This window comes from Budorcas taxicolor, chromosome 2 (genome assembly GCF_023091745.1).
Source record: "Budorcas taxicolor isolate Tak-1 chromosome 2, Takin1.1, whole genome shotgun sequence".
Taxonomy (NCBI): domain Eukaryota; kingdom Metazoa; phylum Chordata; class Mammalia; order Artiodactyla; family Bovidae; genus Budorcas; species Budorcas taxicolor.
Window position 1 is genome coordinate 38,737,712 of NC_068911.1, and position 26,103 is coordinate 38,763,814.

A 26,103-nucleotide genomic window follows, 5' to 3' on the forward strand; every position below is an offset into this window, starting at 1 on the left:
CTGCCTCATGAATAAATCCCTTCTCTGCCTCAAATCTCAGCATCTGGCAAATGAGCCTGGTTGGGTAATGAGGTGAGCCTCCTAGCTGCACCCAGGGCCTCCTCATCCCTCTCCCGCCCTCAGAAATATGGCCTGCCCACGGTTCCCACAGTAGAAGTTGTTTCAGGAATGCAACCTTGAGAGAGCGAGGCGCTGAGGAGACACTGGACCACGTGCTGACTGGACCCTGTGAAGGCCCCCACATACACTGTTAGGGTTCTGTCAGGAGGCTGTGGGGGTCTATTCACCTTGGGTGCCCAACACAAGCCTCTTAAGCAAGCTCCCTCACGTATTAAAACTGCCACCCACCAACCTGGAGGGGCCTGCTGTCCTCTTCGGTCTCTCCTAGCCCTCCGTGTACGGGGCAGGGCTGAGGTAAATGTGCAAACCAACACCTTTACCTCAGCGCCCTTGGCCTAGGAGAGGAAAGGGCAGCGTCGGCCTGAGCCCACCCTCGCACCCGAGGCTGGGCTTGAGGCCGAAGTCCCAGAGGAGTCGGGGGAGGGATAAGATAAGGCTCAAGGGACGACGCTTCTGCCGTAGGGCCTTGCCAAAAAGACTGTCGAAAAAGTGCTGGAACAACGAGAAGGATTACCCGGCCCTCGGCTAGACTGAACGCTCTCCCGGGGAGCGCTCGCTGCCCCGCCCAGCGAAACTTGGCGCTAAATTCTGACTCCGCCCCACCGAAGCCATGGCCCCGCCCCTTCTGCCGTGGCCCCACCTCCAAGGCCCAGAGCCCGCCTCCAATTTCCCCTCGACGCCCCGCCCACCACATCACGAACCACCGGCTGAACTGCACCGCCTCCTGAACAGGTTCCTTCCTTAAGCCCCGCCTCCTGAGCTCTGCGCCCCGCCTCCCAGGGCCCCGGCGGTGCTTGGCCCCGCCCCGAGCCCCACCCCGGCCCCGTGCGCCCGTCTCGGGCCGCCTCGAATCACAGCCCTGCTCCCGCTCAGTCTCCCGGGCAACGCCGCGGCCCCGCCCCACCATGGCGCCGGAGGAGAGAGCGGATGCCGCGCGCCTGCTGCGGGGTTTCGAGCGCCGCTTCTTGGCGGCGCGCGACCTGCGCTCCTTTCCCTGGCAGGTGGGCGGCAAGGGGAAGGTGGGTTGGGAAGCACCGGGGGTGCGCGGTGAGCGGGGCTCCGGACTCACACCCCCGTCCTCCCTGCCACGTGATGGCCCCTGCTACCTCGCTGGTCCGAGCGGCACGTCCGGTCCCCCGGGATCGCCGGGGCCGCGCGGGCTGGTGGCGAGGGGGCAGGCGCTCCACCGGCTCGCCCTTGGGCCCACCCTGCGCTCAGCCCTCAACAGCCTCTTTCGCTGGACCCTCGCCGCCATTCACCGCCTTTGCAGACACAGCCCCACGAATTGGAGGAATGTGAGATTTCCTCCCAACTCCCCTTTTCTTTGGGTTTTTTAGGGTCATGGACAGTTGGTTAAAAAAAAAAAAAAAAAAGGTTTTTTAGCGTGTTACCCTGGCCATTGGGTAACAGTTGCTGCTGCTCGTTTAAACAGCCAGCATGCTCAGGACAGCGGGAGATCACGCTGTGTTGAGTTCAGTGACCAGGTCACAGGCCCTCTCGGGCCTCCAGCTTTTCATGTGTATCAGCAGCTTTGGACGAGTCCTCTCAGAGGCAGCTGATGGAAGAGGCAGGGAGGTACAAAACAGTCCTGAAGAGACAGAAGAGCTCACATCCCTGCCCTAGGGACCTGCCATTTGCACACAGGCTCAGGGCCGGGGTAGCAGCTTTATTCTGCCAAGGCAGGGGCTCTAATAACACTGCGTCCTTCATAATTCACGTGCGGTGAGCTCACTGGGATGACTCAGTTTGGACACAGAGTCCTCCCCAGGTCTGCCCCGTCTTAAGAGGGGAGGTCAGTCATCTGTGTTCTTTCACTGACATAAATCATTTGGCATCCTAGGAGATCATTTCCCGTTAGGAATATGTACGTTTTTTAACCCAAAATTTAAACCTTTGTAATTGCATCTGTGAGGCCCCATGTGTATCGCCTGTAATTGTTTACAGTGCTTAGTCTTCACCAGGCCCATGCTAAGTGCTGGCATAGCTCACCTACAGCACCCATGCGGTGGGGACTATTCTGTCATTGGTTTGACTAGAAAAGAAGTCAGAGCTCAGATCTGAGAGACAGCCTGCCAGCTCTGAATCCTGGGCCGACCCCACAAGCTGTGTGACCCTGGGCAAGTGACTTTGTCCAGGGACGCGACACAGGAGCTAGGACCTGCGCAGTAAAGCAGCCCGCCTGCCACGGGGAGGTCTCAGGGAGTCCATCAGGTGTTAAGGCCATGGCTCCCCCCATAATTCCTGGCCGACCAGTTTAGTCACAGAGCTGGTCTGTGAGACCCAGGTGAGACTAAGCTGTCGTGGCTAATGCAAACCAGCAGCCTGTCTTCTGACATTTTCTGTGACTCATCCGGGTGTAACTCGGGACTTCTCAAGGTCAGGCTTTCAGCTGCCTGTGGCTTCTGCATCATTTGGCCCCAGGTCCCTGGGGAGAGATCACTTAGCACTTTGCCAACATGTCCTGTTGCATGTTTAATGTTGCTGTGATAATGCCCTTGAGATTCGTTTCTCTCTTACTGCCTCTCTCTCTTTGGATAGAGCCTGGAAGAGAAACTAAGAGACTCGTCAGGCTCTGAGCTGCTGCTGGATATTTTGCAGAAGGTAAGAATCACAGAATCCCTGGAACGCATCGCTGGCCTGATTTCCTCGCGAAGAGGTAACAGAAGCACCCAGGGTGCGCATGTGACCTTTAAAAAGAAAGACGTTGCATCTGGCATGACCGGCTCAGACAACTTGGGCTGTTTTGTTTTCTTAGATAAAGACATCAGAATACACAATACACTGCATGAGAGGAGGGAATCTGGGGGATGTTTTTAAAACCGTCCACAGAGGAAATGGGGATGACAGCTGTAGGTACATCTAGCCTTTACTCGCTGCTCAGAGACTTTCTTCTTTGCGTTTAAAGGGAAAATAAACAGGCACGTCTTGCCCACCGGGTCTTTTTCTAGTTGTGGGTTAGCCCCTGCTTTTTGGAGGTGGGGTTTGGACATACCAAGGGGTATATCTTAGTCTTGGTGTGACAGAACATGACACACTGTTTGGCTTATAAACAATAGGAATTTCTCTCTCACAGTTCTGGAGCCTGGGAGGTCCAAGATCAAGACTCCAGCAGATTCAGTGTCTTGTGAGGGCCCACATCCTCATTCATGGAGGGCTGTCTTCTTGCCATGTCCTCATATGGCTCAGAGGGCAGAGGGAACTCTCTTGAGGTCTGTTTTATAAGGGCACTAATTCCACTTATGGAGGCTTTACCCTTATAGTATAATCACACCCCCAGATCACGCCCCTCCTGATAGCCTTGGGTTGTTGGAGCCAACATGTTGATCTGGGGTGGACACAGATATTCGGCCTGTAGCAGGGTATTAGCATGAATCCACGTGCTCCATGTTCCTGCCCAGAAGGGGCATTAGAAACACTGCCTGGACTGTGCCAGTGTTGTTCAGTCACTAAGTCGTGTCCAGCTCTGCAACTGCGTGGACTGCAGCGTGCCCGACTTCTCCTTCCTCCAGGATCTCCTGGAGTTTGCTTAAATTCATGTCCATCAAGTCAGTGATGCCATCCAGCCATCTCATCCTCTGTCGTCCCCTTCTCCTCCCGCCTTCAGTCTTCCCCAACATCAGGGTCTTTTCTGATGAGCCGGCTCTTTGCACCAGGTGGCCAAAGTATCGGAGCTTCAGCTTCAGCGTCAGTCTTTTCAGTGAATATTTGGGGTTGATTTCCTTTAGGATTGACTGGTTTTGATCTTGTGCCACTGTAGTGGAGAAATATTTTTAGGAAAGGGCTGATACCTAAAACTCTCTCCAATGCATGAGGATCACCCAGGGCCAGAAATCCAGGGATTGGGTAACTGGGGTTTGCCCCTGTATTCACTTGAAGCCCATGGGAGACTTAGGACGAAGTCTTACCCACAACCCACGCTGTGTTCCTTCTCATAGACCGTGAAGCACCCTCTGTGCGTGAAGCACCCACCATCAGTGAAGTATTCCCGGAGCTTTCTCTCCGAGCTCATCAGAAAGGTCAGTGATGGGCACTGTCCACCTGGTAACCAGGCAGCATCTGGAACCCAGCTGGCTCTTCAGAGGTGGACTTTGCCTGTTGGAGTTCAGATCCATCCTGTTCTCTTTTCCTGCTCTGCAGATCCCTGTAGAGCAGGGGGCTCCCATCAGTGAGACACTGAGGGGGGTGGGGCGGGAGAAAGGGAGAGGCCAGGGTCCCTCCTGTCTGCTTCCAGGGGTCTCCAGCAGTGGCAGCATCGCTGCTGTGGTCCTGCTCCCCCCCACCCTATGGAACCTTCCCAGTCCTACCAGGCAGCCCCTGAGTGTGGGAAACCCCACCTGCTCCCTGCTGCCCTACACTGCACCTCACCTGCACCCTCTCTACCCCTCTCGGAGGTCCCCCCAGCTCCCCCCAACCAAGTGACCTATATTAAGTCAATCACATCCCAAATCTCCCCTCCAAATGTGATGGAAATCCTCCAGCCATTTTTACAAGTCAGAGTAAAAGTGAAGAGGTGGAACCTTGGTTTGAATCACAAGGGTGGACTTAAGCCTCCTGTGAATGCTGTCTCCCTGCCCGCCCCCAGCATGAAGCTGTCCACACAGAGCCGTCGGACGAGCTGTACCAGGCGCTGGCCGAGGTCCTGACGGCCGAGGAGCCCACCCACTGCCACCGGAGCTATCTGCTGGTAGGAGACACGTGCCCTCCACACACACAGTTAATTCAGGGTCCCGTCAGCCTCATGTGGATTCAGTCCCTGGCTCTTCCGCTCTGTGGTCTTAGACGAGGTCAGTTAACCTTCCTGGGCCTTGGTTTCCCTACCTGTAAACCAAGCTCTTCTGCAGATAACACCTCTCTTCGGGGCGGCTGGGGTTAAGTTAGGTAACACACATGAATTGCACAGCAGTGACCTGTTGCTCAGACCTTAATAAATATTTGACGGATAGATGTGGGCTTCCCAGGTGGCTCAGTGGTGAAGAACGCGCCTGCCAGTGCAAGGGACATAAGAGACGCAGATTCGATTTCTGGGTCAGGAAGATCCCCTGGAGAAGGGCATGGCAACCCACTCCAGTATTCTTGCCTGGAGAGTCCCATGGACAGAGGAGCCTGGTGGGCTGAGACATAGCATGCATGCGTTCCTACCGCTATTGTAGGATGGCAGTCTCTCCTTGCTGTCCACTGCCACCATCACCAGCCTGATAAATGCTGTGGCCTCTTGACTGGTCATCTGGCTTCCTGCCCCACAGACATCCATTTTGCACACAACAGTTTTTGTTTTGCTTGTTGTTTAACCTTTTATTATAAAACACAGATACAAAAAGCCATGCAAAGAATTAGATTATCGAATTGCTGCAAGGCGGCCACCATGGTAACTGCCAGTCTAGCCGAGGACTTTGGCAGCCAGCCCACAAGGCCCCCATCTGACCCACCTCCATCCCAGCCCGCCCTCCCTCCCTTTCAGAGTCGTCACTCGGAGGTCTTATCGCTGCCCCGTGCACTCAGCTCCAGATGCCTGCACTTAGTCTTGTCCATTAACAAGGTCTGGCTCAAAACCTCCCTTCATCCACAATTCCCCCAGCCCCTTCTCCTCCTGGTGGTTTGGACTGGATGGCTCTGTGCAGGCTGGCTTTCGTGGCACACACGTGATGCTGTTCAACCTGTTCCTATGTCCTCTGTTCCCCACAAACTGGAGGCTGGATTCAGAGGCCCACTGGGACGCTTGTCTGTTTGATCCCTTAGCAAGAACAGTGCAAGGGCCCCGGAAGGTTCATCATCTGTTTTTAACTGCTTCCTGGTAGCACTTACGGATGCCTAAAGCTTAGACCCATTAATTCATTGGAGGATGTAAAAGAGTGGCTTTCTGAATCATTTTGTTTTCATTAGCTAGAGAGATTTTGTAAGGAAATGCCCCCTCTTGGCCGTACTTGGTTATGGAGGAAAGGCTGGATACAGCCTTGACTCTTCCCCTTTAAAGAGAGTGAACTGTGCTCCTGTCATTCCCTTAGGGCTTCAGTCCGCTGCAGGTCATGTCACTGTTGCTCAGTCGTTTCCCGACTCTTTGCAACCCCATGGACTGCAGCACGCCAGGCTTCCCTGTCCTTCACTCTCTCTCAGTTTGCTCAAACTCATGTCCACTGAGTCGATGATACCATCCAGCCATCTCCTCTGTCACCCCCTTCTCCTCCTGCCTTCAGTCTTTCCCAGCATCAGGGTCTTTTCTAGTGAGGTAGCTCTTCCCATCAGGTGGCCCAAGGATTGGAGCTTCAGCATCAGTCCTTCCAATGAATATTCAGGGTTGATTTCCTTTAGGACTGATTGGTTTGATCTTGCAGTCCAAGGGACTCTCAAGAGTCTTCTCCAGCACTGCAATCCAGAGGCATCAATTCTTCGGTGCTCAGCCTTCTTTATGGTCCAACTCTCACACCTGTACATGACCTCATGTCCATATAGTCAAAAGTCCGTATAGTCAAAGCTATTGGAGATACCATAGCTTTGACTAGATGCAGTTTGTTAGCAAAGTGATGTCTCTGCTTTTTAATATGCTGTCTAGGTTGGTCATAGCTCTCCTTCCAGGGAGCGTCTTTTAATTTCATGGCTGCAGTCACAGCTCTCAGTGATTTTGGACCCAAGAAAAAAATCTGTCACTGCTTCTACCTTTTCTCCTTCTATTTGCCATGAAGTGATGGGACCAGATGCCGTGATCTTAGTGTTTTGAATGTTGATCTGAAAGCTGTAAATCCAAAATCAGGGGTGTCAGCAGGGCTGATTCTGAGACTGCGAGTGAGGGGTGTGCTCCAGGCCTGTCTCCTTGGCCTCAGACGACCATCTTCTCCCTGCATGTGTGTCCTGATGTCCTCTTCTTACAGGGACCCAGTCAGATTGGAGTACGGTCCCTTTATGCCCACATTTTAACTTGATTCCCTCCGTAAAGACCCTATCTCCAGGAGTTCCCTGGCAGTCCAGCGGTTAAGACTCTGTGCTTTCACTGCCGAGGGCCCAGGGTTCGGTCCCCAGTCAGAGAACTTAAGATCCCATAAGTCACACAGCATGCCACCCCCTGCCAAAAAAAGGCCCCATCTCCAAAAAAAGGTCATATTCCGAGGTGCCAGGGGTTCGGACTTCACCATACAGATTTGCGGAGGAAACGATTGAACCCATGACAATCTTAATTTCTTTTTGATTTTTAAAATTTCACTCCTTTTCATGTTCTCTCTTAAGCGTTTCCCTGGTGGTTCAGACAGTAAAGAATCTGCCCACAATACAGGAGACCCAGGTTTGATCCCTGGGTTGGAAGGATCCCCTGGAGGAAGGAATGGCAGCCCACTCCAGTACCTTTGCCTGGAGAATCTCGTGGACAGAGGAGCCTGGCGGGCTACTATCCATGGGGTCACAAAGAGTCAGACGTGACTGAACGATTAAACTCAAGGGCTTATCTGCTTTTATGTTTTATTTTTATTCTTACGTTCCTTCGGGCAGCCTTTATTTCTGAAATGCTGTTTTCTGTCATTTATCACACATTTCTGAGTGTTTCTAGTGGACTTACAGGCCTCGCCCCAGAAGTCTCACTGCCCCCACTGTCAGAGCAGGCCGATTCCCTCCTAGGTGGGCGCCTGGGCTTTTCCAGCAAATGCCTGTTGGCTTGGGTCCTCCCCAAGCCCTGTTGCCTCTGTCTTCTGTCCACCGACACGCTGAGCACACAAGGGTTGTATCACCCGCTTGCTCAGAACCTGCCAGTGGCTCCCATCACATTTAGACTCCAACCCTACTTCCTTACATGGCCCCCGAGACCCCCCAGGCCCGCCCTGGCTGCTGGATTAGTAATTCTCTCTCCTGGTTTCCGCCCAGCCTTCGGGTGACTCGGTCACCCTCTGCGAGAGCACGGCCATTGTGTCTCATGGGACCACAGGCCTGGTCACGTGGAACGCCGCTCTCTACCTGGCCGAGTGGGCCGTGGAGAACCCAGCGGTCTTCACTCACAGGTGAGCTGGAGGCACAGGGCCAGGACCCCAGGAGGGTCTGCCACCGGGCACTTGTGGACACAGCACCTTCTCCCCATCTCCCAGGACGGCCTTAGAACTTGGCAGCGGAGCCGGCCTCACGGGCCTGGCCATTTGCAAGACATGCCGGCCCAGAGCGTATGTCTTCAGCGACTGTCACAGCCGCGTCCTGGAGCAGCTTCGAGGGAACGTCCTTCTCAACGGCTTCTCGCTGGAGCCAAGCATCGACGCCTGGGCGCAGCACCCGGGACCACATACCCCCGAGGCAGAGCGCCCCCGGGTGGCAGTGGCCCAGCTGGACTGGGACACGGTGACGGCACCGCAGCTCGCGGCCTTCCAGCCGGACGTCGTCCTTGCCGCAGGTACCGCCCAGCTCTCAGCAGGGACGCAGCAGTGGACGCCACCTGGTGGGAGGAATGGCGGGACCTGGGTTGCGTGGGCCTCTGGGGTGACGGCACAGCGCAGGGCGTGCCTCCTGGGGACCCCGAGGCCACAGCTGTCCTGTCCAAGACCGAGGCCACGTGTCCTCCCACGCGAATGGTCCCTCCTATGGAGGAGCCAGCTCTGCCCAGCAAGGCATGCGATGAACAGAACAGGCCCCAGGCACCAGACCAGCGGGGCCAGTCTTAGCCAGGCCACAGCCCAGCGGCCAGACTTCACATCCGTCTCCAGCAGCCTGAGGGAGGCCTCGCATCCAGAACAAAGATGAGAAAGCCAGAGTAGCCCCAGGGGGCTGGCCCCGCCTACACCCCTGTCTTCAAATGAGGACAGAAGTGGCCGTGGCAGCCTCGTCTTTACAGGACCACGGGCAACGACCTGATCCTGACTCCTCTGTGTGCCCTGGGCTGAGTCGGGGAAGGGGTTCTGGGGGCCCCACGTCTGCTCTGTGCACACCTGTCCATCTCTGAGGCCTAGGGCTCTGCCTATATGCCTCTGTCCTGGGTCCACAAAATGAGCCCCACAAGCAGGGCCCACCCACTTCTGGTGCCCTTGAAGGAAGTGGCATGTGGCCTGGCCACCGACAGGCCCATCCTGCTCCGCCGAGCTCACCCAGGCCGTCGGGCCAGTGGTGCTGCCCTCTGGCCCAGCCACAGCCCTGAGACCCAGGCTGGGGGCAGTGGAGCACGCAGTCTAAGCAGTGCACCCTGCAGGCCCAGCTGGCGGGCGGGAGGGGCCCTGTCCCCACAGGAAGGAAACCAGAAGGCTGGGGCAGAGTCAGGTCTGCTTCATGAAGCATCTTCTAAACGGGCCGCAGGCAAAGATTGAATTTTTTTCTTGTAAAGGAACGCCAGTGAGTCCTGGATATTTTTCACGTGTTGTAGTGTCTTTCAGCAGCCTTTTTGCTCTGCTAAGGTTTTCTGTTTTTACCCAACGTCATTTTCTTGCCGTCCAAGAGTACAAGCCTAATTAAACCGCTGCTTTCCGGCCTTCGTCTCCAGGCGTCGGCACGGAAGCCCCCATCCCGGGGGAGCCCTTCCAGTGACCTGGGTTTCCGTTACAGACGTGCTGTATTGCCCTGAAACAGTCCTCTCCCTGGTGGGGGTGCTGCGGAAGCTCTCCACCTGCCGGAAGGGCCAGCAGGCTCCTGATGCCTACGTTGCCTTCACCATCCGCAACCCGGAGACGTGCCAGCTGTTCACCACGGAGCTGGGTGAGCCCCAGGCCCCAGGCCAGGCTGCTGTCTCTGAGAGGCCTGCAGGGTCACTGCACTGGCCCCGCACAGGACTCCAGGGAGCACAGAAACCAGGAAAGTAAAAGAAGGGGGTGGTGACCTGGAGACAAACCAGGAAGACCCAGACCTCGGTGTGCAGGACTGACACCTCCACCCTCTGCCCAGGAGGTCAGCATGGGAGGAGGGGGGCAGCTTATGCAGTGACCTCAGAAGTCAGAGAGCAGCAGTCCTACTGTGTGTTTGGGGGTCCTGAGAGCCTTCAGTCTTTGTGACATGGGCAGGGGGGTGGGCGCCAGCTGGCATCAGGGTGGATGGGAGCTGGGCCACTGTCTCCGGGTCCTCACTGTACAGCAGAAACATCCCCCCTCGGAGGTGGGACAGGGCTGGCAGGCAGGGGCCATCGGGGAAACGGCGGCCACCATCACTGGATCAAGCACACAGCAAGAGTCAGGGGTGCCTTAGAGAAAGCAGGTCTGCCTGACTCGGCTGCGGGGCAGGGGGGTTGCTGTCCTTAGACCTGACCTGTGTCAACCCCTCTAGCACCTGGTGGGGGCATGGGGGTGCTGTCATCCTGTCTCACCCAGAAAAACACCGGGGTGCAGGGCGGCTAAGTAATCATCCAGGCACCCAGGGACTAGACCCAGGCACCCAGCTTGCTGTCTCCACCTGCCACCCCATGACACCCGCCCTGCAATCCCCAACCACGTGCCAGGCGTCGTCAGGGCTTCCCACACAGACCAGACAGCCACGCAGAGCCCTGCGCCAGCCCCAAGCCCACCCCCAAACCAAGCAAAGCCCTCCCGCGGCTCCCTCTGCCAAAAGAGATGACCAGTGCCCACCCCCATATACCATGTCCCACTGACGGGTGTTAGGCCTCAAAGAATAACGGAGTCCTTTTTCAGATGCTTACAAGAAAAAATATCCATGCTGTATTTTCTAATACAGTTTTTTTGTATGTATTTGGCTACTCCAGGTCCTAATTGCAGCACGCAGGCTCTCTAGTTGTGTGTGGGATCCAGTTCCCTGACCGGGGCGGGGGGGATCCTGGGCCCCCTGCATTGGGAGCGCAGAGTCTTAGCCACTGGACCACCAGGGAAGTCCCTTCCAGACTGTATTTTAAGTGAAGAAATCTGAGTACTCAACAGCATATGCAGTATATACCTACACTGTAGGTGCTGTGTGTGTGTATACATATGCGCAGCATATAGAAGGAAATGGCAACCCACTCCAGTGTTCTTGCCTGGAGAATTCCACGGACAGAGGAGCCTGGTGGGCTGCAGTCCATGGGGTCACAGAGAGTCAGACCCAACTGAGCGACTAACACACATGCAGCATATACAGCCCACTTTTATTTTTAAAAATAATACACACATGGGGAAATTTTATACATGCTAATTAACATGATTAACATGTTATACTTGGACAGCAGGATCATGAAACTTACACAGTCCATCTAGTATTTCATTTTTATAAATACTGATTTTTCATTCATAAAAAGCTGATGACAAAACCACCCTTGCCGGGGACTTGTCAAGACATCTGTGCTTACAGAGAGGATGTAATCCCCTCTGACACAGGCCCAGCCTCTGAAGGCACCAGGCTGAGCGGTCAGGCAGGCGTGGGTTCAGACCTCGGCTCCTACTGAGCTGTGCCCGGTGAGAGGGTAGAGCACAGAGGCAGAGGGCAATGGGGAACCAACAGGGCCGTGACCTCCAGGGGACGCACACAGCCCAGTGGGCACATGCACGAAACCTGGCTGCTGTGAGCTGCTTGCCAAGGGGATTCCTGGTCCCACCCTGGAGGCTGGTTCCGGGTGTCTGTCCCAAAGCCCCACCCTGATAGGATGGCGTCCCGCCCCCAAGCTCCAGCACCCTAAGATGTGTCTGTTCTGTTTCCAGGCCGGGCTGGGATCCCATGGGAAGAGGTACCTCATCACAACCAGAAACTGTTTCCCTACGAAGAGCACTCAGAGATGGCGATTCTGAAACTAACGCTGTAGCTTTTCCAGATGGTTCTGACGGACAGCCCGAAAATCAAATCACTGTCCTGGAAAGAATCTGATAAAACTTCCACTGGACTTGAATGTTTGAAGGATGTTAAATTCTGAATCCGGAACCGTAAAGTGTTCTAACAAAATATAAACTGCTCGACTGTGTGGGTACCCCTCTCTGCCAGATTTCTTATTTCTTAAGCAAATCACTGTAAGTCAGAAGTGAAATTTTTGGCTCAGACAGAAGCATTTCATTTGTGCAGATAAAAACATCCACCAAGTGTGTTTTCCCCAACCTGGACACACGTCCCTCACAGAGCCATGCTGCATGTGGGATACATCCTAGGGTCCCCTTGTTGGGGGGCGGGGGTGGCCTGCAGTGCCTGTTTTCAAGGCAGGAATCAAAATATTAGGGACACACCCGGGCAAACGCAGCAGGAGCCAGAACTGGGATCCTGAAGATGCTGCAAGCAAGTAACGGGAAGGTCACTTCCCTCCTCACAGACTGAGGGGGAAACACTCACAGAAGAACAAGGAATTCAGAGCCTCCCAAGAAGAAAGCCAGCTGAGCCAGCTTCCCGGGCCACCAGCCCCTGATTACCAACAGTGGCCTCATTCCCCAGGCGGTGCCCACTGCTGTCTTTCCAGCAGCCGTCCACCAGGCGGCGCAGCCGTGAGGACAGGAGCGAGCGGCTCCTGGGGAGGAAGGGGAAAGGCGAGGGGGTGGGCGTCCAAGGGTCCCGCACGGGACACCTCACTGGCCCGAGGGGTCACGTGTCCGAGATCAAAGGGAGCACTGTCCGCTCCCAGCTCTCATCCCAGCGGAGCTGCTCTGACTCCCGGAGGCTCTTGCGGAACTGGTGCAATTTGCCAGCAGGATCAGGAAACTTTGAGAAAAGCATCTAAAAGAGATGAGAACTTACCTCATTACCACTTCCCGTTCCCCACCCCAGGCCCCCCGACTCCGAGCTGCTGCTGCTCCCCCTTCCCAGCTGCACCCCAAACCCAGCTGCCAGACATCGCCCCCTCAAGCCTGTCATCCCACTGAAACCCGCCCTCATCCCCAACACCTGCAGAAACACCCATGTCCTGGGGTCTCCAGCTTCCCCACCAGGCCTGGCTGATAACCCTTCTCATCACCTCTGACCCCCATCGCCAACCCAGCAAGCCCCGCCTTCACCAGACTCAGGGGAGCCCTCCAGGCCCAGCTCACTCCACCCGCTGCGGTTCAGACCTGACAGCACAGCCAAGTGGCAGCATTCACATCCACACCATCCACATCCCGTGACCTGCGACAGCCCCCACCCCTGCTCCCGCCAGGCTCTGCTCCCGCCAGGAGCACCACCCCCTCGCCATCTGCCCAGCACTGTCCTGCCCATATGCTGAGATCCAGGCAACGCCTGTGTTCTTGCCAACCTTCCTAAACTAAAGTGTCTGCAAATGCCAGCCTGTGGGACATCTGCGGCCCTCTGCTTGTCTTTGTAAATAAAGTTTTACTGGAACATAGCCATACCCCTTCATTCACAGACGGGATGCTTTCACAACAGAGTTGAGATGTTTTGACAAGAGACTATGGCAAAGTCTAAAATACTTTCTTTCTGGGCCTTTCCAAGGTTTCTTGCCTTTGGGCTCCATTGTCAAGAATGATGTACTACTTTTTGTAATTTGTAGTAAGAAATAAGTACCCTTTGAAGACACCCACCCATCTTGCAAGGCTGGTCTAGGAAGCGCCCCTCACGCCTCCCTCTCCCTCCTCCAATCCAGTACCCCTCGAATGGCACACGGTCCACCCAGCTCTAGCATCACCTGTGTGGTATGAGCTCCGTAAACCCAGATGGCAGGCAGGGCGAGCCCTGATCCCCTCAGAGGCTGGGGCCCAGCCTCTGAGACTGCTACTCCCGCAGCAGACCCAGCCCAGGCCCACCCACCCAGCTGCAGGAACAACAAATCTCCGAATGCCTGCAAGCCCCCGAGTGGGGCAGACAACGCCACCTGTAGCTGAACTGCCAGCTCCTCCGAGTCCTCGAAGACCAGCCCATTCTCCTCGTGTTTCACAAGCTCGTGTAAGCTGTAGAGAGAATGGCAGCGGTGTGAGAGCTGTCGGGGCGGGCAGGGTGGGGAGAACGGAACCCACCCCACCCTCGGGCTAAGCTGGGGCTCAGGAACAGTCTGTCCATCCCTTCAGGGAGCTTGTCCTTAGACTTGGCGTCTGAACTGAAGCACGACCTGGAAGGACACGTGTTAGGAATTCAAACTGATCTGGGGAAGGAGAGGCAGTGAAGGGCATTCGGACTTTTGTGCCGTGTGCGCTCTTCTTGGTGAGTTCTGTGTTCTGTTTTTTTTCCTTAATTCTACAGCAGAGAAATCAGGTAAAGGGCAGCCGCACTGGAGGCAGGCTCAGAACTGATCAGGGGCTGACCCCAACATGATGTGACCCCGGAGTCTAACATCCTGGCTTTCCCATTTAGAAGCTGACCCCTCTGCTCACGGTGGGGCCACTGCACCTAAACCTCTTCTAACACTGACCTCTCCTGCCCATCTTTTCCAAGAAGAGCGGAGACAGAAATAGACACATCCAACTGACTCGAACCCAACTACATGAGCTGAGACAAAAGGGACAGAGAGAGAGATAAGTCCCCATCAGTCAGGCGGGCAATTCCGGCCACCATGCCACGCCGTGAGCACACACCCCCAGGGAGAGTATCTGATTCATCATTTTCACTCAACATCAAAGTGGAAGCCACCCCGTTTGGTGGGGGCACAGCCCACCCACGGGGACTATAGGGGCTCCTGTTCCCTAGGGGTGGCCGAGCTGCACAGATCAGAAGCGGCACCCTCTCACGAGGTTTCCCAGGCAATTCTAACCAGCCACCCAGGTGCTGATTTGAGAATATAACCCGGTGGGACTGGGTTTTTCACTCCTACCACTGAAATTTCACGGCACACACTGGCAGGCAGCATCCAAACATGTCCACCACCTTCATGGGCAGGTCCAGGCCGCTGGAGGACCGGTGCAGGCAGACGCCCAGGTCTGCAGACCCTGCAGGGCAAGGACGAGAGTGAAGGGGCTGTCAGCATCGGCCGTGTGCCCAGTGACCACGCATTCCGCAGGCCCGTGGACTGAGGCCTGCGGGGAGGAGAGGAAAGGGGCTAATCACACCCTCAACCCCGCGTACAGATGCCTGGAGCTGGCCGAGTGGCCTGGCCTGAGGCAAGGACGCGGGCGCTTCCCACCTGCTGCTCCCAGCTACTCCGCCCTTTCTGAGAACTCCCGGCCCATCACCAACGTTTTTATATAAACGGACCCTGTCAGCAGTTACTGCTTACTGAGTTCAGAGTTTCTCCTCGGGATAATGAAAACGTTTTGGCCAGACACAGTAGCGGTGACCACATAACACCGTGGACATAATTAGTGCCACTGAACTGAACACAATTACAAAGTGGGGAAATGGCACGTTTTTGTATTTTATCATGCTAATTACAGAAAGAACCCAAAGCAGACCCAACATAAAACCAGCTGTCACTGTGCAGACAGACCCAAGAAAGCACCCTCGAATCACTCAGCACCCTGGGAACTCCTGTCTGCAAAGGAACTTCCCGCCTGAGATGGATTATTTAGATGCTGAGATCGATCAGCACTGAGCCAACAAGCTCTCCCCGAGGGATCAAGACGGCAAGAGGCGGGCGGCTGTCCTCACTGCCTAACAGTCTGCACTGTTGAACTCTTGGTCTCTGCACCGCCCTGACTTGGGAAGTGGCCCTAACCCAGCCCAGCCCGGCTCTTCTGCCCATGGGAACAGCAGGACCGAGCTGGAGGGTGTGGAGCCCCAGAGCACTCAGACGTGACCTTGGCAAACAGACAGGGAGGAGCAGACACACTGGGAAACTGCCTCGTCTCCCGGAGTCCAGCCAGGACCCATCCCAGCCGGAGGCCTGCGTGGGGGGGCCCTGAGCAGAGAATGGCTTTAAATCTTTAAAGAGTTATAAAAACAGGGAATATGCAAAAGAACCTGGCAAAACATTTACCATCTGGCCCTTTTCAGAAAAACTGTTCCCTGCCCTCGGATTATTTGTTGCTGTTTAGTTGCTAAGTCGGGTCTCTTGTGATCCCATGGACTGCAGCCCGCCAAGCTCCTCTGGAAATGTCCATGGCACTTCCCAGGCAGGAATACTGGCGTGGGTTGCCGTTTCCTTCTCTAGGGGATCTTCCCGGATCAGGGATCGAACCTCTGTCTACTGCAATGGCAGGCGGGTTCTTTACCAAGGAGCCCCTGGGAGGCCCGCTGCCCTCGGGTATCCCCTGTAAAGCTCTCCCTCCTCCCGGAGGCCTCCCACCAGACACTCTCACCCAGAAGCAAGGGGTAGTCCTCAGCCTCCAGCCACGGGGTGCAGACCTGGATGTGCTGGAAGCACTTCTGACAGATGAGACGGCTGTAATAGTCCTTCAGAGGCCCTTTGCCTGGCAGGGGAAAGGCAGTCACCCACTGGGTACCCCTCCGCCCTGGCCCATGGCCCCAGGCCTGGGAAGCCCCTGCAAGGGCGTGAGCAGCAGGCCCACACTCAGCAGCTCCCATCAGGCCCCAGCCAGAAGCTCTCCAGAAACACCCGCCCGGGTGTGTGCACCCTGACACACACAGCCCTTCCCCCAGCAACCTGTGCCCACGGAACCTCAGGCTGGGAATGTGTCTGGGATAAACTCTAGCCAGTCACCAGAGTACCCACCAAGACAGATTCTCACACAGGTTGCCCCCGCGCCCTGCCCAGGACCCCCAGGCAGCACAGCCTGAGCGGTGGGCCCCTGCCACCCCTGGGAGTCTGGGGACCAGGAGAAGAGTGTCCAAAGCAGGGCTGCTGGCCCAGGGCCCTCCTCCTCCAACCAAACCTCCTCTGCTTCTCTCTCTTCACTGGGAAACAGTTTTACCCTGGACAGTGGACTCTCATTTAAAAAGAAAAAGAAAGAGGGTGTTCCTGGTGGCTCATGGTCAACAATCCACCTGCCAAAGCAGGAGACGTGGGTTAGATCCCTGGTCCAGGAAGTTCCCACGTGCTACGTAGCTACTAAGCCTGTGTGCCACAGCTACTGAGCTTGTGCCCTAGGGCCCAGGGGGGCGGAACTACTCAGCCCGCACACTGCAGCTACTGAAGCCCACGGGCCCCAGAGCCCGTGCTCTGCAACAAGAGAAGCCGCCACGAGAAGCCCGCACGCCGCAACTGGAGAGCGGCCCCCAGCCCCTGCAACCAGGGGAAAGCCTGCACAGCAACGCAGACCCACCACAGCCAGGAAGAAGTAAGTGAAACGATTTTTTTAAAAAAGAGGCTCAAAAGCCACTGTGCAGTGGAAAGGGCAGTATCTCTGAGGTCGCCCTCTCTGAGGTTCAAATCTAGACTCCGTGGCCTGCTGTGAAGTCCCTGTGAACTTCATTCAGCCTGCCCCTCCGTTAAGCTGGCAGAGAGAACCACGCATCGAAGAGTTAGGCTGAGGATCAACGAGACAGCAAACATCACAGGCCTGACGTGGGGAGGGCCTTCTGTCCCCTCTAGTGACCCATCTAATACAGAACAGGGATGCTCTCAGGTGGGTACCTGTTATGACACAGACCAGAGAAGGGAGGCTTTCTCCACTGTCAATCAAGTGTTCAAATTCTGCATTTAAAAAAAATAAACACGTGATAACCAAGATCAGGCAGTCGGGTGAGTAAGGGGCAATTGGGAGGGGTGGAGGGCAGGGCGCTGCTCCCAGCCACACAACCCTGGAGGGGATGCTTCAAAGCCGGGGGTCACTCACTGACCCAAATAGGGACCCAGGCCCGCCACCGCCACCCTGTGTCATCAGGCTGGCCCACCCAGTGGCCCTGGACACTCTGCCAAGCACACCACACGAGGCCTGTGAGCATCCCGCGGCTGAGGACACCCCGGCAAGCCCAGCTCCTGATCACAGCCACACACCTACTTTCTAATGCTGCCAGCAAGATGGAGAAGTCTTCGTCCTCTACGAGAAAAGAGAACTGAGTGTCACGGGTTGGTTTCTAGGTGCTTCCCCCACCAGCTCAGTGCGCTCTCCTTTCTCATCAGGGCCCCGAATACATGGGGGCGCAGGACTGACACTCGTAGGAGCCCCAAGTGCCCGGGAGGGTCCTGAGACCTGTCCAGCTCGTGCTGCTGACCAACAGGGCCGGCCGCCCGCAAAGACGGGTCACTGCTCCACTCAAGGCATCCCGCTCCGTGAAGGCTGACCTCTCCGTGTCCATGTCCGAAGATTCTGAGCTGAAGGAGTGGAGAGAGCCCGTGAGCTGCCACAGAGCAGGCTCTCAGGCCCCGCGACAGCCGTCTCCCGCTGGCGAGGCCCGCAGGCAGCGGTCGGGGTGCAGCCACAGCCGAGTCACCAGGTGATCCGACCACCTGGGGCCTGGGCGCTGACCTGCACCCACTTTCTCTCTTTATCCCTATTATTGACGTGTCAGCAGGCGCTGAGCCCACAACAGCAGACAAGACCGACTCAGCCCTGCCTTCAGGGGGCTTTCTGTTCTAATCACCCCGTCGACTTAAGATGAGGATGCTGTGACCCCCTCTAATGGCCCCCAGGTTCCTGAAGAAAGACCAGGTGTGCAGAGAGCCACTCACAGAGGCTCTCCTCACCCCTCAGGAGGTGCCCAGAGAACACACAGGGGCACAGACCCTGCCACAGGGTCAGGAACCCTGGCAGGTGGGTAAGGACACACACAGCCTAGTGCAGGGCAAAAACCTCCTTAAAGGGCCAAGGAGTAAACCCTGTAGGCTTTGGGGGCCATATGGTCTCTGTTGCCGAGCTCAGCTCTGCTCTTATAGTGCAGAACCAGCCACACACGATATGTAAATGAACCCATGCACTGCATTCCAATAAAACTTTACTTATAAAAATAAACAGAGCAGGCCTGCAGTCATAGTTTGCCAACCCCTGGTCTGATGGATCCCCAAGTCAGCAGCAAGCATAAAACAAGGCACCTGAAAGCCAGCTGAAGACGGCAGACTTACCGGGCCCTGAACACAGGGTAGGTGTGGCTCAGCTTCATAAAGAGCTGATGTTGCAGGTCCAAGGGCGTCTCTTTAAAGAACGATGCTGGCTTGTCATACACGGTCACGGCTCTGCAATGAGATCGTTAGGGTGGCTCTAGGGAGGGGCAGAGAAAAGGCCTAAAGAAGAAAAAACCCAGAAGGATCCAGAAGAAGGGTGCTTGGAGATCCAAGTCTCAACAGTAAACTTCAGAATGACTTGGAGAGGGACTTCCCCGGCAGCCCAGCGGTGAGGGCTCTGCACATCCAACGCAGGGGTCCTGCGTTCAATCCCTGGCTGGGGTACTAACATCCCACCTGTCACATAGCATGACCAGACAAAACAAAAAACCCAGATACACAGTTTTAAAAAGTCCAATTAAAAAAGAATCACTTGGGAGAAGCACAGAGAGAAGGTTCAACACCAAAACAGCCTGGACCACTTGGCTGGCTGGCAAAAAAAAACTCCAGCCTCCTCCCCGCTCAGCTCCCCCAAACCAGCAACCACTCCCCGGAGCCCCAGGAACTCCCAATGCCTCGCCAGCAGGACACAGCAGCTGGGAGTCACAGCGCTGGGAGGGACCCCTACTTGATGCCCCAGTTCTCAGCCAGGTCGTCCTGCATCGCGTTGGTCACACACAGGTTCAGGTGGGACAGGCGTCCGCAGAGCTTCTCGTACCTGAAGAGAAGTGTCAGTGTTCAACCTGGAGCCCTGAGCCGAGCACCACCACCCGCCACCAACCGGCACAGGACTCGACACCTTCTGATATCAAAGAGGCTGCAGAGCTGGGGTCTCTCAAATCAGGTCACTGGCAAGGTGCCTTCCCAGTGTTTTCACTGAGTTCCACCACCTATACTATTATTTCCTTCACACCTTTCCCTAAATCAGATTGCTTTTCAGCTTAAACGCAATTACTTTCGGGAGAAATCATATCATCACTAGGGAAGGGAAAATCTACTTTCTCCTGCCATAAAATGAAGGAGAAATACAATAAAGGCCTCATCATTAAATCTCAGCCACATTGCACTGTTCCCTGCAAAGACTGTGGGGCTGAGGCTCACTCCCACTGTGTCACAAAGGGAGCTGAGCAAATGTTGTGCGTGCAGGGTGCTAAGTCGCTTCAGTTGTGTCTGACTCTTCATGATGCTATGGACTGTAGCCCACCAGGCTCCTCTGTCCATGGAGATTCTCCAGTCAAGAATACTGGAGTGGGTTGCCATGCCCTCCTCCACGGGATCTTCCTGACCCAGGGATCAAACCCACGTCTCTTAACATCTCCTGCGTTGGCAGGCGGGTTCTTTACCACTAGCACCACCTGGGAAGCCCTATCAAAAGTCAGAAGGGCATTATCAACAGATTAGTTCCACACTGAGACATGAGCCCTGGTGACTGAGAACTGAAAAAGAACTGGGAATGAACAGGGTTATCGAATGCGTGTGTGAACCAAGGCCTGGCCCTCACTCAGGATGCAGAGAGAGCTCCGAAGTCCGTCCCTGGAATGGAAGTTTGGTGCTCGCACTTATCAGCTGTGTGGCTTGTGGCATATGGGCCCCCAGCCCCAGTTTCCTGGTTTGTAAAAGAAAAGCAATCACGGGACGCCCTCACTGGGTGGCAGTGGAGTCTGGATGGGAGAAAGGCTTGGGTTGAGGCCATGCAGCCAGTGCACGCTGATAGCCACCGTGACTACCACCCACGAATGACCCATCAGGGGAAAGGCCGCAGCCAGCTGATGGCTTGCGGCTGCAAGTCCACACCGAGGCAGGCAGTGTAACTCGGGCTCAGAACCCAGCACTGGCTCAGCCACCCTGGACCCTGTGCAAGCCTGCTGGGAACAGGACTTCTAACACAACCAATATGTCTGGCAGGCTCTGGTGGTCCAAGGCCATTTGTGCTGGCCATAAGCGGGGTCTACAGAACCAGAGGGAGCACACAGCTCTCCCCAAAAACTGAGGGTGTATGTCCTCAAGACGAGGCTGAATTCTATCCAGGCAAGAGATGTGCTTGTGTTTATAAAGCATAGAACAAGGACGCCTGGCAGAGAACCTCACAAAACCAGAGTAATCTGGGGAAAGACAACTCGCGCTCATGGAAACATGAGTGGCATGGTTTCTGCCAAATTCTGAAGCAAACTTCCTGCCAAGAACACGGGACACAGAATCCAAGTGACATTGTACCCTTTGAGGATTTAAACTTATTGCAAAGTAAGTAAATGAAAGTGTGGATTTGTTAAAGAAAAGAACATGGCATTGCTTCCTCCTGCAAGCGCAACCTGCTCCTGAGACCCTTCTTCCTTCCCCCAGCTCACAGACTGTGGCCCACCCCCAGCTGTCAACAGCAGCCCCCACTTTGCATCTGGGGATCTGGTCTGCGTGCCAGGGGCCCCAGCTCTCTAGCTGAGCACTTGTCCCAAGCCTGAGACAACAGGGTATTGAAGCACCCTGGGCTCAGTGGGGGTCAGAGGACACCAGGTGAGCAGAAGTCAGGCTTGCTCTCTCCACAGAGCTGGATGAGATGCGGATGGGAGCAAGGGGCTCCCAGAACCTGAGAAACACCTCCAGAGGGAAGTGTGGGAAGACACAGGTCCTGATGACACCCTTTCTGAGCTCAAAGTTGGCCCTTTCTCAAGACTTCTCAGTTTCATGGGCCAACAAATGCCCTCCTTTGCTCAGGCCTGTTTTTATCACTGGTCACGAGCGTCACGCCAACACCCAGCCTTGCCCTCGCCCCTACAGGGCACAGGGGACCAGCTTCCCCAGGTCTCTGCACTGGCCCTCCTTCCCATTACAGTCTGGAGTCAGTGACTGCATCCTCCTTCCAGACCCTCACCACTCGGCCAGCAGAACGAGGGGGTGGCTGGGGCCATGCATCAGACCCATAATGGAGTAGCCGTAGTTGTGCCAGTCGACGACAAGCTTGCTCCCGCAGAGGCAGCCTGCAAACCAGCAGACCGCAATGGCGGGCAGGCCCGGAGGGTTCTAGGAAAGAGAGAGACGAATGAAGCGGAGGAAGCCAGACCATGGTTGAGAATAAACCAAGTGAGAATAACGTACATGGCAAAGAGTCAATTCTGTTTACAGAGCTCTTGAAAATTGATAAACAGAAGACCCCTCTTCTCCACCAAAAAGTATGCTGCTGCTGCTAAGTCACTTCAGTCGTGTCCAACTCTGTGCGATCCCATAGACGGCAGCCCACCAGGCTCCCCCGTCCCTGGGATTCTCCAGGCAAGAACACTGGAGTGGGTTGCCATTTCCTTCTCCAGTGCATGAAAGCAAAAAGTGAAAGTGAAGCCACTCAGTCATGTCCGACTCTTAGCGACCCCATGGACTGTAGCCTACCAGGCTCTTCCATCCATGGGATTTTCCAGGCAAGAGTACTGGGGTCAGGTGCCATTGCCATCTCTGACCAAAAAGTATGAAAAGTCATAAAAAAGAAAGCTGATCAGATGCCCATGATGGTCCAGTGGCCAAGATTCTACATTCCAATGCAGGCAGCCTTGGTTTGATCCCTGGTCATGGAACTAGATCCTACACGCCACAAATAAGGCTCAGCACAGCCAAACAAATAATTAAAAAGAAAGAAAGGAAAGAAAATTGATGAATGTAAAAAGTCCAAGAGCACTGATACCCAAGGAGACAAAAAAATGGAACAAGGAGGTACCATTTTTCACCTGTCAGAATGGAAACAAAACACTTATGATACCTAGTGGTGGTGAGGATGAGGGGGGAAAAGGCCTCTCTGCTGGGTAGGGGGATAAAATGACCCAACCTTCTCTAGTACTATCCAGTAATCACATTTTAAAGTACATGGACTCTGACCAAACACTTCCCTTACTAGGAATTTATCCTAAGAGAGAAACTGGACCCATGCAAAAAACATATGTTCGCTGATGCTCTTTGCCACTTTGCCAGATATGTTTAAAAAAAAACAGGAACAATCTGAGTGTTTACTAAGATGATACTAAATTAACACATCAGAGAATATATCACATTGGGACACGATAGTCAGTTAAAAGAAGGAACTTTTCTGTTAAAAAGCAGTGCCAGTAAGAGGCTAAAACCATAACTTCAGAACTAGAATGAAGACCTAGTTCAAATCCTGACTCCAGCACTTCCCAGCTGTGTGATCTCTAAGTGTACATAACACGAGAACCTATTTCTTAGGATTGTTGTGAGGAATTAAATGAGATAGTGCATGTAAAACATTCAGATATGTGATGAGTAACTATCTGCAATGACACTGAAAAACAGAAAGGATGGGTATCATAAACAGGATGGACACAGACCACAGGCTCCTACTCAAGTGTTTAAAAATTTATATACACACACATGAATATGCAACTCATTTACCAGTTTGTACATTTTTAAGACTAGAAAGTAAAGAAAACTATTAACAGTGGTTCTTACAGCAGGAGGCGGGGCTGACACATACCTGGAGAAAGACGTAGGCTGCTGGCTTCGTGCACATCAACTTCCACAGCAAGTGCACTGCCTGGAATACAACTTTGACTCCGTACTGGAGAATATGAGGCCCAACTGCAAGACAGAAAACAGCTGTCACTAGTAAAGACTGTTGGTGTTTAGTCATTAAGTCGTGTCTGACTCTTTGTGACCCCATGGACTGTAGCCCACCAGGCTCCTCTGCCCATGGGATTTCCCAGGCAAGAATACTGGGGTGGGTTGCCATTTCCTTCCCTGTGGGATCCTCCCCAACCACGGACTGAACCCAGGTCTCCTGCCTTGGCAGGCAGATTCTTTACCAGTGAGCCACCAGGGAAGCCCCCCTAGTAAAGGAGTTCTTGGTAATTTGCAGATTCCCCCACCAAACACACACACACACACAGAATCTAGAGTTGAGTGCTTCCTACCTGCAAGTCTCTGAAGGTCCGTCAGTCTCACAATCTGAATTCTGTCGCTCTGCAAGAGCTCATCGTGGGGTTTAGAGTCTGAAAAGAATGTCCCCTTTAATGTGCTGGAAAAGACAATCTAATGTAAAGTCTGATGATCCCTGCCCCACTCCCCACCATCACCCTAGACTGAATAAAGAAGAGTGTTTTGGAAGGTAAGACTTCCCAAACCTCTCTGTTCCTCAGTAGCCAGAACAGAGAATGAAGCCAGTTCTTGTCCAGACTTCTCTAGACCAACCACAGAAGGGGGCCCGGAATCTTATCCACTTTCACTTAACACAATGCCAGGCACTCAAGCTGACCTAGGTTCCCTGGATGATAGAATTATCACATCCCAGGGAGACCTCTAGGAAGTCCCACTCCCGCCCCTCACCCTGGGGTAGCAGAATCTAAACAAGGACCTGAGGCAACCAGTGCTGTTTCATCTTTCCCCTGATACGGGCTCTGTTTAGAGCTACCTTCTGAAGATGTCAACGTGGCGGAAGATGAAGGAGCAGACACCCCTGCCCCCTCACACTAAGGGAAAAAGCTCAACATGCTGAGAAAACAAAACATCTCCTGCCTGCAGAGCTCTGCACTGAGGGTGAGGAATGGAGACAAGCTGCCCGTCGGCTCAGACACAGCCTCAGAGATGTGCTTACCAGCACTGGCCCTGGGGTCACACCCATCTGAATTCCAGTCCCATTTTTCCACTTACTAGGAAGAATAAGTAAGACTATGCACTGAGTTCATTTAGCTTAGCACAGTCCTGGCATGTGGCAGGCGCTCGGGTAATGCTGACTGTTCCTAGCTCTCTAGGAACATCCAGGCTGGGGCGGGGGTTGGGGTGCAGAAACCTGGCAACAGCTGTCCAGGCTAGAACAGTCTCGGAGGGCTGCCCGAGGGAGGAGAGAGAGAAAGCGGGCGCCCCCGCCGCGGCCATCCCCCCGCCCCGGAGTGGCCAAAGCCGAGGGTCAAAGGCTGACAGAGCAGCCTCCCTCCCGGAGCCGGGCACTCACTGCAGAACCCCAGGAGGGTCACGGAGAAGCCGCTCTTGGCCAGTGACAACGCGTGGTACTGCATGCGGGGGCTGCGGCCCACGTCGCCCAGCACCACGACAGTAACGTGGCGGGCCGCGCGCCCCCGCCGCCAGTGCTTCCACGCCACCAGCAGCAGCGGCGGCAGGAACAGGCACAGCGCCAGCAGGGCCACGTAGGAGGCGGCCATCTTGGCGGGTCGGCGCCCGTCACGTGACCGCGCTCCCCGCCGGCCGGGCTCGCAGTGCGCAGCCGCAGACCGAGCCTCCGATGTGGGCGGAGACAAGAGAGGCGGGAACCTAGTTTTGTAAGCGGGGGTCCGCGGAACCTCCGAGGAGCCCGTGGGAGCCAAGCTTTAGTGGTATTAAGGTAAAGTTGTTATTATGTAGGGAGCTAGGAACATTTTTTCTTTCTTCAAATTTCTAAGATAATTTACAATATAGTGAAATAACAGTTCGTTTGAACCGTGTATAATGTTAAGGAAAGGGGCAAGATGCCAGAATGCATAGCAGCTGGTTCTATCATATAAAAGTCAAAACGCCTCTTTATTGCACGAAGTCAGGGGGTGAGTTGGGGTGGGGGCAGTTGGGAGCTGGTGGGGAGGCATATCGTGGTCTGTTTCTCGATCTGAGTGCTTGTAAGGTGGGTGTGGTCCATTTGGGAACATTCGTCAAGCAGCGAACTTACCCATTTTTCAGGATGTATCTTGTGCTTGAGGTGGCGCTAGTGGTAAAGAGCCTGCCTGCCAATGCAGGGGTCTGTAGAGATGCAGATTCTATCCTTGGGTCGGGAAGATCCCCTAGAGGAGGGCAAGGCAACCCACTCCAGTATTCTTGCCTGTAGAATCCCATGGACAGTGCAGCCTGGTGGGCCACAGTCCATAGGGTCGCAAAGAGTAGGACATAACTGAAATGGCAGCACAGCACATGTTGTACTTGAATAAAATGTTTAAAATAGAGAAAAGGAATTCCTTGACGGTCCAGTGGTTGGGACTTTGCCCTTTTGCTGCTGAGAGCTGAGGGTTCAATCCCTGGTGGAGGAACTAAGATTCCACAAGCTGCATAACATAGCCAAAAAAAAAAAAAGAAGAAGAAAAATAAAATAAATATATATATAGAGAGAGAAAAAGGACAAGGAAGGAAGTAAAAACCATAATGATGTTCACTATCCATTGAAACGACCCTGATTCTGGGAAAGATTGAAGGCGGGAGGAGAAGGGGATGACAGGATGAGATGGTTGGATGGCATCACCGACTCAATGGACATGAGTTTGAGTAAACTCTGGGAGTGATGGATAGCGAGGCCTGGCGTGCTGCAGTTCATGAGGTCGCAAAGAGTCGAACAACAGAACTGATCCATTGTAACAAGGGAAAGTTTC

General features: G+C 54.6%; 2 protein-coding genes across 3 annotated transcripts; one reads left to right on the plus strand and one right to left on the minus strand.

Moving 5' to 3' along the window:
- The first annotated feature begins 990 nt into the window (after positions 1-990).
- Positions 991-11,940, plus strand: EEF2KMT (eukaryotic elongation factor 2 lysine methyltransferase). 2 transcript variants are annotated; one of them, XM_052657242.1, is made up of 8 exons: positions 991-1,121; positions 2,659-2,721; positions 4,056-4,136; positions 4,703-4,804; positions 7,963-8,096; positions 8,181-8,476; positions 9,616-9,765; positions 11,685-11,940. In XM_052657242.1, exons 1-8 carry the CDS (start codon positions 1,026-1,028, stop codon positions 11,783-11,785), a joined length of 1,023 nt encoding a protein of 340 aa, XP_052513202.1. In that variant the 5' UTR covers positions 991-1,025; the 3' UTR covers positions 11,786-11,940. The 2 variants fall into 2 exon arrangements, with proteins under 2 accessions (XP_052513202.1, XP_052513210.1); XM_052657250.1 differs by lacking the exons at positions 4,056-4,136; positions 4,703-4,804.
- On the minus strand, positions 11,161-24,915 carry ALG1 (ALG1 chitobiosyldiphosphodolichol beta-mannosyltransferase). Its single transcript, XM_052657231.1, has 13 exons — positions 24,708-24,915; positions 23,671-23,748; positions 23,235-23,338; positions 21,633-21,781; positions 19,395-19,484; positions 18,788-18,898; positions 17,919-18,040; positions 17,727-17,765; positions 17,360-17,419; positions 16,125-16,235; positions 14,702-14,816; positions 13,769-13,844; positions 11,161-12,678 (listed from the first exon to the last, which is right to left on the minus strand). Exons 1-13 carry the CDS (start codon positions 24,913-24,915, stop codon positions 12,547-12,549), a joined length of 1,395 nt encoding a protein of 464 aa, XP_052513191.1. The 3' UTR covers positions 11,161-12,546.
- Positions 24,916-26,103: the final 1,188 nt, after the last annotated feature.

Bases quoted from the DNA above. Each gene is read 5' to 3' on its own strand.
- ALG1 (XM_052657231.1), bottom strand. From the start codon at position 24,915: ATGGCCGCCTCCTACGTGGCCCTGCTGGCGCTGTGCCTGTTCCTGCCG. The intron at 21,782-23,234 runs GTATGTGTCAGC...TCTCTTTCCTAG, and splicing joins CAGCCTACGTCTTTCTCCAG to AACCCTCCGGGCCTGCCCGC. The intron at 12,679-13,768 runs GTGGCGTTGTCT...CATCTCTTTTAG, and splicing joins AGCTGGCAGTTCAGCTACAG to ATGCTTTTCTCAAAGTTTCC.
- EEF2KMT (XM_052657242.1), top strand. From the start codon at position 1,026: ATGGCGCCGGAGGAGAGAGCGGATGCCGCGCGCCTGCTGCGGGGTTTC. The intron at 1,122-2,658 runs GTGGGCGGCAAG...CTCTTTGGATAG, and splicing joins TGCGCTCCTTTCCCTGGCAG to AGCCTGGAAGAGAAACTAAG. The intron at 8,477-9,615 runs GTACCGCCCAGC...TTTCCGTTACAG, and splicing joins GGACGTCGTCCTTGCCGCAG to ACGTGCTGTATTGCCCTGAA.